Source organism: Tiliqua scincoides, chromosome 2 (assembly GCF_035046505.1).
Source record: "Tiliqua scincoides isolate rTilSci1 chromosome 2, rTilSci1.hap2, whole genome shotgun sequence".
Lineage (NCBI taxonomy): Eukaryota > Metazoa > Chordata > Lepidosauria > Squamata > Scincidae > Tiliqua > Tiliqua scincoides.
Window position 1 is genome coordinate 126,762,732 of NC_089822.1, and position 16,750 is coordinate 126,779,481.

The window sequence follows — 16,750 nt, forward strand, 5'->3', positions numbered from 1 at the left end:
TTTCTAACAACCTGGGCCCTGCAGTGTGTTTAGTACACTGTCTTGTGGGAAAACATTGAACTTATATATTGTGGCAACTATTTATTTAGATTTTATGGTGTTTTGGATTTTATTGTATTGTATTCTTTATTTCTACCATGGGCACCTTCTTTTTGAGGGAAAAAGTGGGATAAAAATTGCCTTTAAAAATTGCCCAGGGGAAGAGGAAGCTTTCCTAGATCATCTTTCTGGATGCAGTAGTGGACTCTTAACAAGTAGACTTCAGCCAAATGTGACCGGAGCGGTAGTTTTTCATCTAGAGAGACAGGAAACCACTGCAGCTCAACTGTCAGGAGGGAGGCTGCTTTTTTTTTCTTTTTCTGTTTGCAATTCAGTGGGCGGGGAAAGTTGGAAAGGGTGTTGGCTATTGTGGGGAAAAGAGGGAGTTTCTCTAGTGGCACATGAAAGAGAAACTTGCACACTGGGGATTTCTTGCATCTTCCCCTCAAGGGATTCAGAAACCATCACAAGTTTGTGTATTCAGTACTTTTGCATATCAAATACAGTACATGAATATACGTTTGCTTTTGTGGCATAATTGTGCCTGCTTTGGCTGGGGTGTGGCAAATAAGGAGCTATGCAGTACAGGAACCCCAGTTCCTGGCCATTGAAATTTCTTTTTATCCTACCTCTGCCGTCTGCAGTTTCAACAGTCCCCTTACCTTCCAAGCTTCTCTGCAAAACCACAAGAGCAAGAAACTTGTTTCTTTTTAAATGAAAACTGATGTTCTCAGGATACTGAATTCTGGGTTAGATACCAGGCCCTTCTGTGTGTTCCAAGGTGCATTTAGCCATGACACATGAAGGCCTTTTCTTTAGTGCTACTGAGATGGTAGAACTTTCTGGCATGGGAGACCTGGCAAGCACTGCCCATTCCAGTTGCCAAAGACCATAATTTTATGGCAGATGTTTAAACTCTTGGTGAGTTCAGCTGCCAACCTGTCCTGTGTTTTTTGTATATGGCGGAGCTTTCTATTTTATGTTTTATTTTTGTCATTTGGATTGGTTTTATTGTGTTAAGGTTGTTCATGATTTCAGCATCCTGTAATTCTGTTAATCAATCAAAAGGTGGTAGATAACATTTCAAAATAAATACAAATCAATAAATGTGCCACTTGGTAAGGTAGGATTGCCCCTTTTAAGCAGACAAGTTATGGATGGAGGCTTCCAGTATCCCAATTAATAACAATAATAAATATACTTTTGTAATTAAAAAGTTCTCAAAGCCAGTTTCAACTACCATGTTTCCTCTGGGCCTGCCCATATAGGGACAAGGATGCTGGGTAACATAAATTTGTACAAGCAAAGAGAAGATGATGGGTGCACATGTGTGTGTTCGCTGAGATGGTGTTAGGAACTCCCCTCTTCCTTTTCTTCCCTAGGATTTTGTGCAAGCAGATGGGTCAGATGCAGATCGCTGTGCCCCTCGGCAGGAGCTGGAGCATCGTGGATGCCTCCCCAGTGAGATCATGGACCCCCATGGCAAACTACATGTGCTGGAGGATAGGCCCTTGAGCAATAGCACCCAGCACCAGACCATCACTCAGTTGGCACCCCAAAAAATTGCTCTCCAGCTTCGGCCAGGTGTGTACTTCAAGGAGCCCCCTTGAGTGGCTGGGAGCTAGCTGCTGGGCAAGGGTGGTGTAGGTAGAAGCATTGTCTTCCTCTCTAGAACTATCACTTGCAATCCCATCTCAAAGTGATATCAAATATCAGCATTTTTTAAAATAATCTGCTTTGAGCTGATTTTCTTGATAACCTCTCCTCAACAGGAACCATCTGTATGTCAGAAATACTGGTGGATTCACAAAACTCTCTCTCTCTCGTTTGTATTTATTGTCCTCAGTCAACTTGGATAGTATGTAGATATGATACACCAGCCCTAGGAATTGACTAGGTCATGTTTGGATCAACATGCATCCCTTCTGTCCCTATAATGTGTCCAAACCATGGACCAATCTGAGTTTATGTAACTGTTTACTAGATTGGCAGATGGATGAATCCACAATAGTTTGATAGCTCTCTGGGCGGCCTTTCTCCCACCTAGACCAATGACATATTCATTTCTTGTTCTGCTAATTGGGTAAGAGGCACTTTTTCAAGTGGGTGCTCCTTTTTTTAGCAGGGGGAGAGTAACTGGCCCACTTCACCCCAGCACTGTCTGTTCTAGTGGCTGTCTGCTGGTATTCATTTGCATCTTTTTAGATTGTGAGCCCTTTTGGGACAGGGAGCCATTTAGCTATTTGATTTTTCTCTGTAAACCGCTTTGTGAACTTTTAGTTGAAAAGCGGTATATAAATACTGTTAATAATAATAATTGTTCTTTGCTCACAGGGGAGGAGCAGAATTTCACAGTTTACTTCAAACGGGCTGAAGGCTATCCTGTGGATCTGTACTATCTTATGGACCTGTCTTACTCTATGAAAGATGACCTTGAGAACATCAAGCGGCTGGGAAGTGACTTGCTGGCAGCCCTGCGTGATAACACTAACTCTGTGAAGATTGGTATGCAGACCCATAGCCAGAAATGTCATGGTGGATGTGAGAACCCAAAGGGGCAGAGGATACGCATGTTGACACAGTGACAATCTGAATGCAAAGTACACATTACTTGAAGCATGTGCTATGTGGCTGTTTTCCTTATTTTTTTTTTCTTAAATAGCCTGGGTGGTGGCCCAGTCCAAACTGGGACTGCAGCAGGAGCAAAAGGTTAAGGCCACTCTGTCATGGTTGCTCTTTAGCTACCTGTCTCTCCTCCTGCCCTGCCCATTACATGCTATTTAATAAAAAGAAAAAACAAACAGGCAGGCAGCTGCATTGCAGAAGTTTGATACAAATACATATGTCTAAAACTAGAGGTATTTAAATGTTATTAAATAAGATTAATGATATGGAAAGTTAATTACATTTCTAGTTAAATGCCAAGTGCCAGTCAGTTGCCTCAGTTCTTGTGAACTTCTTGGCCAGGTGGCTGAAAGACAGAAGCCCTGTTGCTTCTCTCTGACACAGTACTTGGCTAGAATGTGACCATCACATTTTTCCTTCCATGTTTGTAGTGAAAAGGGCTAAGGACTAGGCACAATCATGCCAAACACTTCTGAGTCATTGATTTCATGGGTGAGCACATAAACCTGAGCACTTGGAATATGTATCTTTGGTTGGATTGTGTTCTTAGATGGTCGTATTTATTACTCATTCATGTCTCCTTGTTTTTTGTTTTAATTAAAAGCTGAAAATTCCAGGAAGGGATTTGAAATCTTTGTAGGGCACCTCCTCCCATCCTTCCTGCAGCTATGCAAGAGTCTTTGAGGAAGGAGTCTGAATCTGCTACAGTATTTTGCCAGAAAAAGAGGTTTGCCAATTTCAGGCACACCAATGACCAAAGGAATTGGCTGCACTTATGAAACTGCCTTCTACTGAGTCAGAGCTTTGGTCCATCTAGATTTTAGCTCGGTTTGTCTGCAGTGACTAACTGTAGCTCCTACATTTCAGACTTGGGTGTCCTTCCTGGTCTGAGCTAGAGATACTAGGTGTTGAATCAGGCACCTTTTGAAGGCAAAGCAGGTGCATTCCAGACTGTTCTGGCATTTCAAGCAGTTGGCTGGGGTGTGTGTGTGATAAACTGGTGAGGATGCCTCACACCCTGTGCCTGTCCGCTGCCCTATCCTCCTCTCCTTTGATCCTTGGAGAGCAAACAAGAAGGGAAAGGGTTAGGGCTGTCCTCCTCTTCTAGTGCAGTAATTTTGACTTGGGTTGCTACAATCTGTTTCCCACCTCCGCCGTTGCTGCCTGCCTAGGTGCAGGAGCCTTCCCACTCAAGCCAGTTTTGAAGAAACAACAGGTGAGGTGGAGGAAGTGAAGGGGAAGGACAGGGTATGTGTAGAGTGACATGTGCGACAAGAAAAGTGGTGCTGCTTCACTTTTTCACTGCTTCACAAGGAAAGGAATGTGGGTGCTGCTTCAGCTTGGACTGGACTGGACTGGGCTTGGGTGCTCTGTCACTGAGCTATGGCCACACCTTCATAATTGGCTTTGGATCTCTGTCTTGCAGGGTTTGGCTCCTTTGTGGATAAGACAGTGTTGCCATATGTGAGCACCTCGCCTTCCAAGTGGCAGAACCCCTGCTTAGACTCCAATGGGGTGTGTCATCCAGCATTCAGCTATCAGCATGTCCTGGCACTCACCAACAATGCCAGTGAGTTTGAGAGCAGAGTCAGCCAGCAGCGCATTTCTGGGAATCTGGACACGGCTGAGGGAGGCTTTGATGCGATCATGCAAGCAGCCCTTTGCAAGGTGAGAGCTGGGAGGGGAAGTGAATGACTGGAATGTGTGCATAGGATCAGCAATCTTTGACAGCTGGCATGCAAACTTACTAAGTACCTGACAGTGACAGACAGGCAGTTGCCAACACATCACTGTATCTGACAGTGGCCATGTGTTTAGGGATTAGAGATCAAATTTGGTCATGCAAAAAAACCATTTTTAGTGAGTTGATACTCCTGACACGTTGGATCCTGAGGGCAAACGTTGGCAGCAAAATCTCAAATTTTGAAATTTGCAAATGCAGTGTGGATTTTTAACTTGTGCAAACATATATTTTGGCTCTGTTAACAGGCTATCTGAATCTGTCCTGAGGATGCTACGTTCTCTCACATTCTGTGGTTGTGTCCAGATACCTGAACACACAATACGCACGCACTGTGTCAGCTATGCAGGGAGGCTGGCTCACGTGCTTTTCACTTAAAATGCTTGGGCATAGGTCCTTCCGATGACTGCTGTGCAATTTCCTCTCTTTTTCCAGGAACAGATTGGCTGGCGCAATGTGACGAGGCTCTTGGTTTTCACTTCTGATGGCAGCTTCCACATGGCAGGGGATGGGAAGCTAGGTGGGATCTATATGCCAAATGATGGGCGCTGCCACTTGGATGCCAATGGTTTCTACAGTGAAAGCCACCTCTATGTACGTCTCTCTGTTGAAATATGCAGTGATAAAGAATTTATTGGGAGACAAAAACAGAAGAGCAGCCTCTGCAGCATCAGGAAGATTCTTAGGGAGGGGTTGTAACTCCATGGTAGAACACCTGCTTTGCCCCCACAAGGTCCCCAGTCCAATCCCTGACATCTCTAAGTAGGACCAAGAGACTCCCCACCTCTGCCAGAAACTCTAGAAAGCTACTTCCAGTCAGTGGATGCACCAATGGGAAGGCTCAATGTAAGATAGCTTCCTATGACCTGGAAGTTCAGGGCACTCCCCAAACCTTCATCATGACCAACAGGGTATTGGATACACCCCACAGGTGCAACTGAGAATGGTAGCTGGGTGTCTTGCTCGACGCTGCCCTAATAAGACCCATGCTGTGACATAGCAATCCATATTTCCATGTTAGTGGCAGCCAGTGAGGGAGGGGGGTGAGGAAATTCAGAGTGCTGTCATTACAGAGGTAAACCTCACTGAACATTGAGGAGAAGCTGGATGTGTGGCTGCCATATTTGTTGGTAGGTGGATTTAGCATGATGTGTAGTATGGACTTGGGAGGAGCAATAATAACTTACTTTCTTGAACACAGTGTATTGGGGAGCCATTACAACCTGGCTTCTTGGGCACAGTGAGTAGTCTTGCTAATGTCCTATCGTGTTCAAATAGGGATTATGGCTAGGGATAATCGGAGAAGGGACAGTTCTAGTTGTGTAGACCCAGGAAGCTACCTTGGGCCACTGGCCAGTCTAGCTCAGACAGCTGGCCTGTCTAGCTGGACAGTCTAGCTAGTCTATTGCCTACTTGGTGTAGCAGTGGCTCTGTCTCCTAACACTGAGGTAGGGTCCTTCTCCAAGTCTCCTATCCACGACTCTTCTAACAGAGAAGGATTGGATTGAACCTGGACCTAAAGTTTTTGGCCAGGAAATGAAGATTCTGATGTTAGTATTGCAAATGGGTTAGCTTTACATATACAGTATTTTACATTCTTTGCCCAGTATGTTTTACTGAATTTAGAACTTTTAGGCTGGAAGACAGAAAGGCAAGGCAGCTAAATTCTGCTCTATTCTCTGGCAAGGGATGTTGGTGATAATGGGCAAGAGGGGAGAAAATGGGAGTGAAAAAGAGTCCTGTGATACTATTGCAGGCTGCATCTCTTTGCAGGATTACCCCTCAATTGGACACTTGGCTGAGGTGCTGTCCGAGTCCAATATCCAACCCATATTTGCTGTGACTGGCTCCAGGCTTCCCATGTATGAGGTGAGTACTGAGCTGGAAGAGTACTGAGCAGGAAAAGAAGTGGGCGTGTCTCTGAAGGGCTGGTGCTTGGCTCACACTCTTCTTTTCTTTTCCAGGAGCTGAGCAGGCTCATTCCCAAGTCAGCTGTTGGGGAACTGAAAGAGGATTCCAGCAATGTGGTGCAGCTTATCGCAGATGCCTACAGTGTGAGGAGGCGCTGTGGTAGAAAAAGGGGCAGAATCCTTCAGGGGCAGGAAAGATGAAGAGGAGCTAGTTCTATTGAGTACAGCCAGGCCTGAGGGTGGTGGGGTAGGCAGGCCCCTGTGGTTTAATCCTCTGGAGCAGCAAATTTCAATCAAAGTGTCGTGACACATTGATGTGTCACAAATGGTCTGCAGGTGTGCTGTGGGAGTTTGGGGGAGGGTCATTTATTAGTTGTCGTCCCCCAGTAGTCCAATGTGCCTTGTCAATTGTCCAAAAAGGATCATGTGCCTTGATAATTTTAACGCCTTGTCAGTGTGCTGGGAGATGAAAAAGGTTGCAAATAGCTACTTTAGGGTTTTCAGTGTGAATAGTGTGTCCATCTTGTTTCACTGTTCTGGAAGGATTGTGAGAAAAGAGAGATGTATTGATTTCATGTCACTGATGTTGCAGTTCCTTGGCTTGAATACAGCCCTTGGTAACGTGAACTGTTTATGTCTCCTGGTGAGCATAACTTCCCATGAGTTCTTTGCTAGCTTGGAATTGCAGACTGAATTTTTCCTTTCCATTCATGTAACTTGCTGCTATGGCCGCAGTAGCAGCAGCAGGGGGGAGGTTGCTTTCCTTTCCCCTGGAACCAACATGGCAGTAAGTCTGGCATTAGAAATGCTGGGAAATGCAGTGTGACTTCAAGACTGACCAGCCGTTGCTGCAGAGTCACTTGGTGCTATGTATGGGCCTAGGTGGTGATCTGGAAACACACAATCTGCGGCATGTTTGAAGCTAAGCAGGTTGTAAGGGAAGATGGGGGACCTAGTGGATAGTGACTGCCAGTTACCTCCCTGCTCCTGCTTCATGCTTTAAACAGGGATAAGCTGGAGATAACTAGGAAAGACAGATTGTTGGGACTGGGAAGTCAGACAGAAGGAGGCCAACTAGGGAATATCTCTCTTCCAATAGGGTCCAGAACCCCCCAAACCAAACGGTAGCAGAATGTGATGGTCTGGGAGTGGTAGGAACCTACTCCATCCTGAGTGAACTCAGCGACGTAGCTGACTGGTGTACCACTCCGGGGCGCTCTGGTTGTGAGCAAGGGGGAGCACCTGAGCAATACTCCGGTGGCTGCAGCCAGGGTAGCATTGCCAACCCCCAACAAGTGCTACCTGATATCGCAGCATCCCTGGGACCTCCCCCCTCAACTATGCAACTGAGTGAACTGATAACCATAAAGCTGTAAAAAGGCAAGCAATTGTAATCCTGACCTGTGTGTCAACCCAGTTCTTGTCATCTATGGATATTAACATTAGTTTGCTTCTGGGAATTGGATACTGGGGATCAACTGAGCCCCTCAAATTTCCTTCTCCAGCTGGGCTGTGAAATCAGATGGGTTCAGGGTCCAATGAGCACGCTCAAAGACTTTTCCTCCATTTACCTGTCATTTGGGGAAGAAGATGATACTTAAACCATACTCATTGGACTGAGGGCCTTGCTCAGTAGGAGACAGTTTATCAATGTTTGTTATAGTGCTACAGCTTCAAAACAGGAGCTGCTTCTGAGGCAGGCACATGCCCTCACTATCAGTCTTCCCACAGAACCTCTCATCCACGGTGAACTTGGAGCACTCTGACCTTCCTCCTGGCATTTCCATTGCTTATGACTCGCATTGTGGTGCCTTGGAAACATATGGACGCATGCAGGGTGGTGAATGCTCTGGCGTACGTGTCAATGAGTTGGTGAGTTCGTAAGTGGATTGCTTCTGTTGGCTTCAAAGGAGCAGAAGTGGCCTGATCTGTGTGGCATAGATAGAGATATTTGAAAATGGTTTTACAGGTCATGCCATTCCGGAACCCTCAATGGATTAAAAAAATTCAGTGGATACCAAATCAGTGGAAAAATAGCTTTAAAGACCCACTTCCAGGTTTCTTGTACTGATGCATTCTGGAGTGACAATGAAGGAGCAGGAAACCCGGTAGTGGGTCTTTAAAACTATCTTTAACCCTGAGAAGCTTGCAACCAGTGCGGTTTAACAGCATGAAAGTAGGAAATGGGATTTTGGCACATTTTTCCTCATGACAAGACATTTAAAGTTGGACCCCAGTATCAATGGTGAGTCAAATCAGTGGATAGAGGCACAACCTGTATATATTTTGCACATTTTGTGATTTGAAAAAAATGAAAAAGGCAGCTAGTGGTGTTATGTGTTCTTATTCCAAGTTCTCATTCCACATTCTCATTTTTATTAATTTGTAAATGCTTTAAAAGTGTACTAGGTAGGTAGTATAGGTGATACAGTCTTAGCAGATGCATCCGCAGTATTATTTATAACTGGAAAAACTAATCTGGTTTCTGGAAAATAGCTTAAACAGCAAAATGCAGTGCTTTGTGTTTTTATGTCGTTATCAACAAAAACAAATACCTCTAGGCATAGAGCAAATACGGATTGCAGTGCGGTGGGTGTGGGTGTTTCTCTCTGCCGATCTCATTCACTTTCCTTTCATAGGTGCAGTTCACAGTGAGGGTAAAGGCCACCACCTGTCTGCCTGGTACCCAGGAGGTGGCCCTCCGCGTGCTGGGAGTGGGTGAGGAGCTGCATCTGCAGCTGACAACAGTGTGCGAGTGCCAGTGTAGAGACTCCCAGCCCTATGCACACCACTGTTCTCGTGGCCAAGGCAACTTCACCTGTGGCATATGCAGGTATGGGCATGATGATAAACAGGCAGTATGAAGGCTCAGTCAAAAGGAAGATAACTGGGGAGATTTACCTGGAAATTGGGCAGTGAGGAACAGGAGTTGAATAGGAGTAAGAATCGAGAGGTGTTTCAAGGTCTCGTCACTTTACCCAAAGCCAGTACAGTGGTCTTTTCCCATCACAGATGGTAACCAATACCCTTGCTGAATTGGTTCAAAGAGCTGCTTAGTTCATCATCCTGCCTGCATAGCAGCCAGTCAGGTGCCTTCAGGAAGCTTGCAAGGAGGGCCAAAAAAGCAGTCACTGTTCATAGTTGTCTGCTCCTGAAACTGGCTCTTGGAAGCATCCTGTTTCTGATCATGATGGTTTCTATTCAGCTTTTTAAAATAAGAGGCAAAGGTGAACAAATAGATTTACCTCCACAAATCTAATGCCTGTTAATAGCCATCTTAATCAAAAAATACTGTTGCTTTTAATCTGTTGTGTGATGGTGTGTTTTGATATTTTGGTAAACTGCCCTGGAAATGTCAGTGAAAATTTAAAAGTGAAACAATTGAATAAGACAGTGGTCCTTGTCCCATCTCCTGGCAACAGATTCCATAAGCTGATTGTGTTGAGTACTTTATTTTGTCTGCCCTGAATGTATAGCTGACCCATTTCATTTGTTAATCCTGAGTTCTAGTGTCGCAAGGAAAAATAATTCTCCGTGCATCAGGTGCAGTCAGGATAATTCGAGCAAGCTCTATCATGTCTCCCCCCATGCCAATTTTGATTACCTTTCATGATGGGTGAAGACTGCTAGGCCAGTTGGGTAAACGTGAGATGGGTGCAAAGGCAAAGGGACTGGTGTTGGCAGAGGAGGACACAGTGGTTGAGTTGCTCAAGAGGCTTGGTCAACGTGATGTGACCTGTCTCATGAGAAACAAGGCAGTTGCTGAGACTTTGCAAACCCAGGAGTGTGAAACGATGCTTGACCTCCCCTCTGTGTTCCCTTTCCTGTTCCCAGCTGCCAGGAAGGCTATGTTGGTCAGCTCTGTGAGTGCAAGCAAGAGGATTTGGGTAATCCAGAGAACAGGTGCCGAGACATGAATGACACAGGCCCCGTGTGCAACGGCAGAGGCCAGTGCGTGTGTGGGAAATGTCAGTGCAACAGTCATGCAAGTGGACCTTTTTGCCAGTGCGATGACACCAGCTGTGAACGACACAATGGGCAGCTCTGTGCAGGTAAAGTATGATGATTTCTAGCAGCTGGACTGCTGCCTTCTTAACCTTTCTAAATTCTGGACAATGCTACCCCTCACTGGTCACATAGGAGAAAATGAGTTGGCTGCTAAGGGGCTTATGATGACCAGAGTTCAATAATGGATGTGTAGCCACATGGTTTTATGAAAGGTGTGGAAAGCAGGTTGCTAATGCCCAGGGCTGTGTGTATGCCTGCAATGCAGGGAGAGGAGAGAATGTAGTCAGCACCAGCTTCAACTTCCCAAGAATCTGATTTCATCTGAAACTATCTAAAGCAGTGGTTCTCAAACTTGTAGCACAGGGACCCACTTTTTAGGATGAGGATGTCAGGACCCATGGAAGTGATGTCATGACTGGAAGTGACATCATCAAGCAGGAAAATTTTTAGCAATCCTAGGCTGCAATTCTACCCACACTTACCCCGGAGTAAGTCCCATTTATTGTCATTGTTAGAAGCATATACATAGTAGTTTGTGCAGATCTATAACATTTCCCCAAATGCAATCACATATCATGGTAGCATTAAGTCTATTAAAAATAAAATATTGAAATGAATGAGGACCCACCTAAAATTGGCTTCTGACTCACCTAGTGGGTCCCGACCCATAGTTTGAGAAACACTGATCTAAAGCATTATATATCCTGTCTTTCCTGCCAAAAGACACACCAGGATGGTATAAAACAGAACAAATTAAATTTTAAAATGAAAGGAAAAATTAAGATTAACTTTTTTTTTGTTCTTGAAAGCCAGGTGGTGTAGTGGTTTGGGAGGTGGACTTGGAATATCCAGGTTCAAATTCCCCCTCAGCCACGAAGCTTCCTAGGTGACCTTGGGCCAGTCACTTTCTCTCAGCCTCACCTACCTCACAGGGTTGTTGTGAGGACAAAAGGAGGGGAGCAGCTGTGTGCACCGCCCTGAGCTCTTTGGAGGAAAGGTGGTATAAAAATGTAATAAATAAATAAGTAAAATAAATATTGTTACAAAGATATGCTTGGAAGTTTGTGTGCAATGCCTGCTGAAAACTAGAAGGAGGTAGCTGAATAAGATTTACATGTATTTGCGGTTGGGATGGTTCCATGGAGGAGGAAGCTTGTGGTGCTGATGAACTTCTCTTCCTGTTGATAGGCAATGGGCGGTGCAGATGTGGAACCTGTGAGTGCCAGTCAAACTACACTGGCAGCGCATGTGCATGCAGTCTGGATACCAGTGGTTGTTTGCAGGAGGGTGTTGTATGCAGTGGTCACGGGCTATGTGTCTGTAACAGATGCCAGTGTGACACTGGCTGGTTCGACAGCCACTGCAGCCACTGTCTGGACTGCCAGACTCCTTGTGAGGAGCACAGGTGAGTCTCTGGTACCATCTGAGAGAACAGATACAGCTGGACAAATGAGGAGAGGAGGGGCAGTGCATAGGAGCAGATGGGTGCCTAGCCTGCTTTGTAATGTGTATAGGGGAGATAGTGCATCAGCACAGTCCCCTTTTGTAGGTCTCTGTAAAAAGGGTCAGATTTTGCATAGAGCAGCGTTTCCCAACCTATGGGTCAGGACTCATCAGTGGGTTGCAACCTGATTGTTGGTGAGTTGTGAAACTGACAAGCTGATAGTTGCCAAGGAAAACGCAAGGAGCCCTATGGAAAGTAAAACCGAGCCACACTACATATGTACTCATGAATAGGCCAACATTCATGAGTCCATTTTGAAGGGCAGGCCAAGAGGAATGCAATGCCACCAGAATGGTCCTGATCTAATGAAAGCAGATCCCACCAAAAAACACTTGAAAAGAAAGTCCTCTTCCTCCAAACTGACAAATGCATCAAGCTCTATGGAAAGCAAAACTGAACCACATGTGTGTCTGCTCATGAGTAAGCAAACATTCCTTGGCTCCTATTGAAGGCCAGTTGAATGGGAATGTAAGGCCACCAGAATGGTCCTGATCCAATAAACGTGGAGCGCTACTGCACTCCAGAAGGCAGCCCCCGAACCATAGTAAAAAAGGATAAAAACAGAGGCTTGAGCCGATAAGATGGAACTCTTGTTTTTAAGTCTTGTAAAGCTAGGTGGGTCCCGAAAGTGTGTGATTTTTAAAAGTGGGTCCCAGTGCATCATGGATGTACGAGTATCATGTGCCCAAATGCTTCTGCCCTGATACAGAAGGGGAGGGAGGATAATGTGGGAAGGAAGCTCCCAGCAGATGAAAGTGAGTGAAATAGGCAGAGCGGAGGGTGATAACACTTTTGGTTTGCTCTGCATGTTGGCAGGAATTGTGCTGAGTGCAAGGCCTTTGGCACAGGGCTTCTGAGTGGTAACTGCAGTGCCAGCTGCAACCAGACTGTGAGCGTTTTGCCAGCACCTACTGTGAATGAGAGATGGTGCCAGCAGAAGACGGAAGATGGCAGCCTCCTCATCTACCTCATTGAGAAAGACAAGACTGGCAGTATCAGCATTACAGTGAAGGACAAAACAGGTGAGTGCAGCAAGAGCCTAAGCAGGATGGGAGAAATTCACATCACAGCCAGAAATCCTCCTGACTGCTTCAAAAGCCTGAAGGGTGAGGCTGGTCAGCCTGCCCTCACAATCTGTGCTGCTGTAAGCCAGTCTGTTCCCTTCTGCATGATGTGGCCTAAAACTGGAGATGGGTGACTCAAATTCCCACTGTTAAGATGAATTCACACATTGCCTTTTCTACTGTTTCCCTTTGTTAGTAGAAAATGTAGAAATCCTGGGTGCTAGAAAGAGGCCTGATTTTTTTCAGCAGTGCACAAGACAGTGTCACTAAATGTACGAACGTTTCCAAAGTTCTTAGCTCTTTGTCCCCCTGTTATGTTATGGGCATTTTTTAAAAAATGTACTTTCCTATACTTTCCCATAGTACAGCTAAACAACTAAAGACTTTAAGCAAGAATTTAGCTGTGTACCAGGAATTTCTTGAGGGAGAGGGGCAAAGGTTCATCACCACATGACGAATAAACTTGCAGTGCTTTACCCTTACTCTGATACAGGGCAGCTACTCTGCAAAATGAGCATGGTGAAACCTTGCCATGCATGTGCCATTTCAAAATGTAAAATGGGAATTGCATTTGAATTTAGTCTATGGCAGTCTAACTTTCTTGAGGGACAAAGGGGCCCAAGTTGGTCATCTTCCTGATGTACTTGGTTTCTAGGTGAAGGAAGGTTTGCACTATGAAGTGGAACAGACATTGGGAGAGCTGTACCATGTGATATTTCTAAACAGATAGTCTGCCTCGAAGATAAATGGGGAGGGTAAAAGTGAATGCTTATTTACTGGTTGTATTCTAAAATGTTACTGGTTTTGAAGATTTAAATAGTGATAACTGGTAGCAGAAGGTGAAGAATATGTTGTGCCACTTGTAGAATTATTAAGGTCATAATTCTAAGGGTGCGGGAAATTGTTTCTAAAAGTCCTGTTGGAGGAACAGATCATCAGGGATTCTCTCACTTCTTTTTCTCCACTCTTGTCAGGTTCCAGTAAGCAGTCAACGAAACTGGTCCTGGGCTTAGTAACAGGCTTAGTTGCAGGCCTTGGTCTGCTTCTCATTGGGCTATACCGTGGCTTCATAGAGATCTATGACCGGAAGGAATTCAGCCATTTCAGGGAAGAGTGTGAACGTGCCCAGTGGAATGAGGTTGGTGCTTCCAGCTCCCTTTACTAAAGGCCGTAGTCTGTTTCTTGCTTGGCCAACCAGTTCCGTATGTGGAGATTCTATATAATAAGCTCCTATCTATTCCTCATTTGCTCTGGAAATTACTCAGCTGCCACAAAGCCATGAGGCTATAACCATGTTGCATTTACAAGGCTAAACAGGACAAACTGAAATTGTGCACCTTTATATGCCTAAAGTGTCTGGTTTTGATTAATGAAATTATTTGATACACAAGAAAGCCTCTCAGGTTGCCAGCAGCTCCAACTAGAATTCATTTGAGCAAAAGCAGTCATTTTACCAGCTGATGACTGTAGAAAGCCACATCATGGTGCTCCTGTGTGCTATAATGTAGTTCAACTCATTGTAACATAATGTGAACAAAGTTAGGGAGGCAGCTGGAGTGTGTTACTGGAGTAGGAGAAACTGTTTAGTCAATTGGAGCATTCCCCAATATATCTCTGGTCCACAAGGGTGGTCCTTGCATCTAGCAGTATTCTAGTTCCAATTATTTCAAGTCCTCTTGCCCCAAGGGGAAAGAGATAGAGGTGCTCACCCCTGCTGGAAGAAACTATGGCAAGATATGGAGCTATTTCCATAGGTTTCCCCAGCTGTATCTATAGGGTGAGCATCTTCCACCACCATTGACTTCTTCAAACTCCATTTTTCAGGTCAACAACCCATTGTTCCGGAGTGCCACCACTACAACTTTCAACCCCAATTACAACCAAGACTGATGTACTGGAGGCCCAGGCCGAAACACTGCTAGCCCAAGGAGATATGGGTTTAGATCCCTGCGCAGAGCAGCATGGGCAAGTCATAATCACTTGGCCAATCTCAGTGTTATGAGGACAAAACAGAAGTTAGCTTAAGTTCCTCAGAAGGCAGATGCGATAGAAAGGTGAAATCTCAAACTGCTCCACAAATTAATAAAATGGTCTGTCACACAGATCTTAAATCTTCTCTCTGGCTGCTTCTTCTCCTCCCCCCCCCCCAATCAATGGTGGATGTCTTATTCAACACTTAGAAGCACAATGGAAACAGCAGTCTCAGGAGGAGGGCTACAGCTCTTTTTGCAAACAGTATCTGTTCTGAGACTCCCTAAATTCCTCCACAGATCACTGTACAAGGGGAAGCTCCTCTGAGGACAGCTAATTTTACTGGGTCTTTGCATGATCCAACAATTCCACAGAAAATCAGCAAGCAGATTCCACTGTGGGTGTGCCAAACACAACAACCATTTTGCAGGGCCTATAAGTGTGCTTCAGGCTGCAGTTTTGATCTACCACAGCCATTTTCAACCTTTTTCAGCTCACGGCACACTGACAAGGCACTAAAGTCGTCAAGGCACACTACTACTTTTTAATCACATTATTATGTTACAATTAATTTAATATAACTAAGGGCACAAGCCTAACCAGGTCTACTCAGAAGTAAGTCCTATTTTGTTCAATGGGGCTTACTCTCAGGAAAGTGTGGTTAGGATGGCAGCCTTAGATCATTACATGACAATGAAAGAAATTCCCCAGAAGCTTGGAGAGAGAGGTGTATGTAGTTTCTGGAAAGGTTTTGAAGCAGGTCTGTTCAAACTGTTATCAACTGATGTGCTCTGATATGTCAGAAAGTGGCAAAGAGAGATGAGACTGAGCACACTGGAGAAATAGAAATGTGCTGTGAGGGACAGTGAGGAGATGCGGCTGAAACAAGTGCAGGAATCACTGGGATGGGGGGGAGAGAGAAAGGGAATGGGAGGCACCTTCTGAACTTTGGGAGGTGGTGAAGAGGGAGGGGAGGGGCAGAAAGAGAGGGGTTAACTGCAGTTATGATAGGGGATGTGTGTGCAAGAGGGGAAGAGGTGGGGTGGGGGGAAGAAAAGCATCACTTGCCTGCTCATTTATTCAAGAAAGAATGCAACCAAGCCTCTGTACATCTACTCAGAAGTAAGCCCCATTATAGTCAATGGGGCTTACTCCTAGGTAAGTGTGGATAGGATTGTGGCCCAGCGCCCTTCCTGCCAAAGCCTTGCCAGGGAAGGCAATGCAGACAGGGACACTTTGGGGCATTGCAGACAAGGAAAAGGGTCTCTCCAAGATCCTTGCCAGCCATCTGCTTCTACCTCTGCTTCCACCTTCAGGCTCCCTCTCACTTTCACTCTCTCCTTCCTCTCGCAGCTTGCCCTCACTCCCTCCATATTCCGCCCACTGGGAGCTCTTCTAGGCTTCTCTAGCTGCCTGGCTGGCTGCCCAATCAGCACGCGGGGCAGGCACCAGCAACAGCAGGAGCATTCAAGCCCCTGTGCGGCTGCCCCTTTTTCTCCTGCTGCCACGTGAGGCTCCAAGCCACTGCTTCTCCCCCACGCGCAGCTGCCGCCGCCACCTCACTCCTTAGATCCGTGGCACACCTGAGGCAGCCTCACGGCACACCAGTGTGCCGCGTCACAGCAGTTGAAAACCGCTGATCTACTAGAATGATCCTGGTAGAGGTAAGCTAAGTCATTATCCAGAACAGGGTTTCCTACTACCTCTAATTATCTTAGCATACTTCTACACTTTGATCTGTCATGACTAGCAGCTTCTGCTTGCACCATTCCCAAGCACCCTTGCTAACAATTAGAACTAGCCACTTCCATTTCTATTCATTTATGAAACTGTTTGGATTTTTTGGAAAATGAAATTAAAGAACTGGTAAGCTATTTCAGCTCAACAT

At 45.5% G+C, this 16,750-nt stretch overlaps 1 protein-coding gene across 1 annotated transcript in view; it reads left to right on the plus strand.

Moving 5' to 3' along the window:
• Positions 1 to 14,959, plus strand: part of ITGB7 (integrin subunit beta 7) — a 31,571-nt gene extending 16,612 nt beyond the window's left edge. Inside the window, exons 4-16 of the mRNA XM_066613296.1 lie at positions 1,422 to 1,623; positions 2,374 to 2,544; positions 4,091 to 4,332; positions 4,841 to 4,999; positions 6,179 to 6,274; positions 6,370 to 6,459; positions 8,047 to 8,187; positions 8,955 to 9,148; positions 10,150 to 10,367; positions 11,512 to 11,728; positions 12,644 to 12,849; positions 13,866 to 14,029; positions 14,716 to 14,959. Coding sequence (XP_066469393.1) covers positions 1,422 to 1,623; positions 2,374 to 2,544; positions 4,091 to 4,332; positions 4,841 to 4,999; positions 6,179 to 6,274; positions 6,370 to 6,459; positions 8,047 to 8,187; positions 8,955 to 9,148; positions 10,150 to 10,367; positions 11,512 to 11,728; positions 12,644 to 12,849; positions 13,866 to 14,029; positions 14,716 to 14,781 — 2,166 coding nt within the window. The 3' untranslated portion in view covers positions 14,782 to 14,959. The remainder of the gene's footprint in view (positions 1 to 1,421; positions 1,624 to 2,373; positions 2,545 to 4,090; positions 4,333 to 4,840; positions 5,000 to 6,178; positions 6,275 to 6,369; positions 6,460 to 8,046; positions 8,188 to 8,954; positions 9,149 to 10,149; positions 10,368 to 11,511; positions 11,729 to 12,643; positions 12,850 to 13,865; positions 14,030 to 14,715) is intronic.
• The last annotated feature ends 1,791 nt before the right edge of the window (positions 14,960 to 16,750 follow it).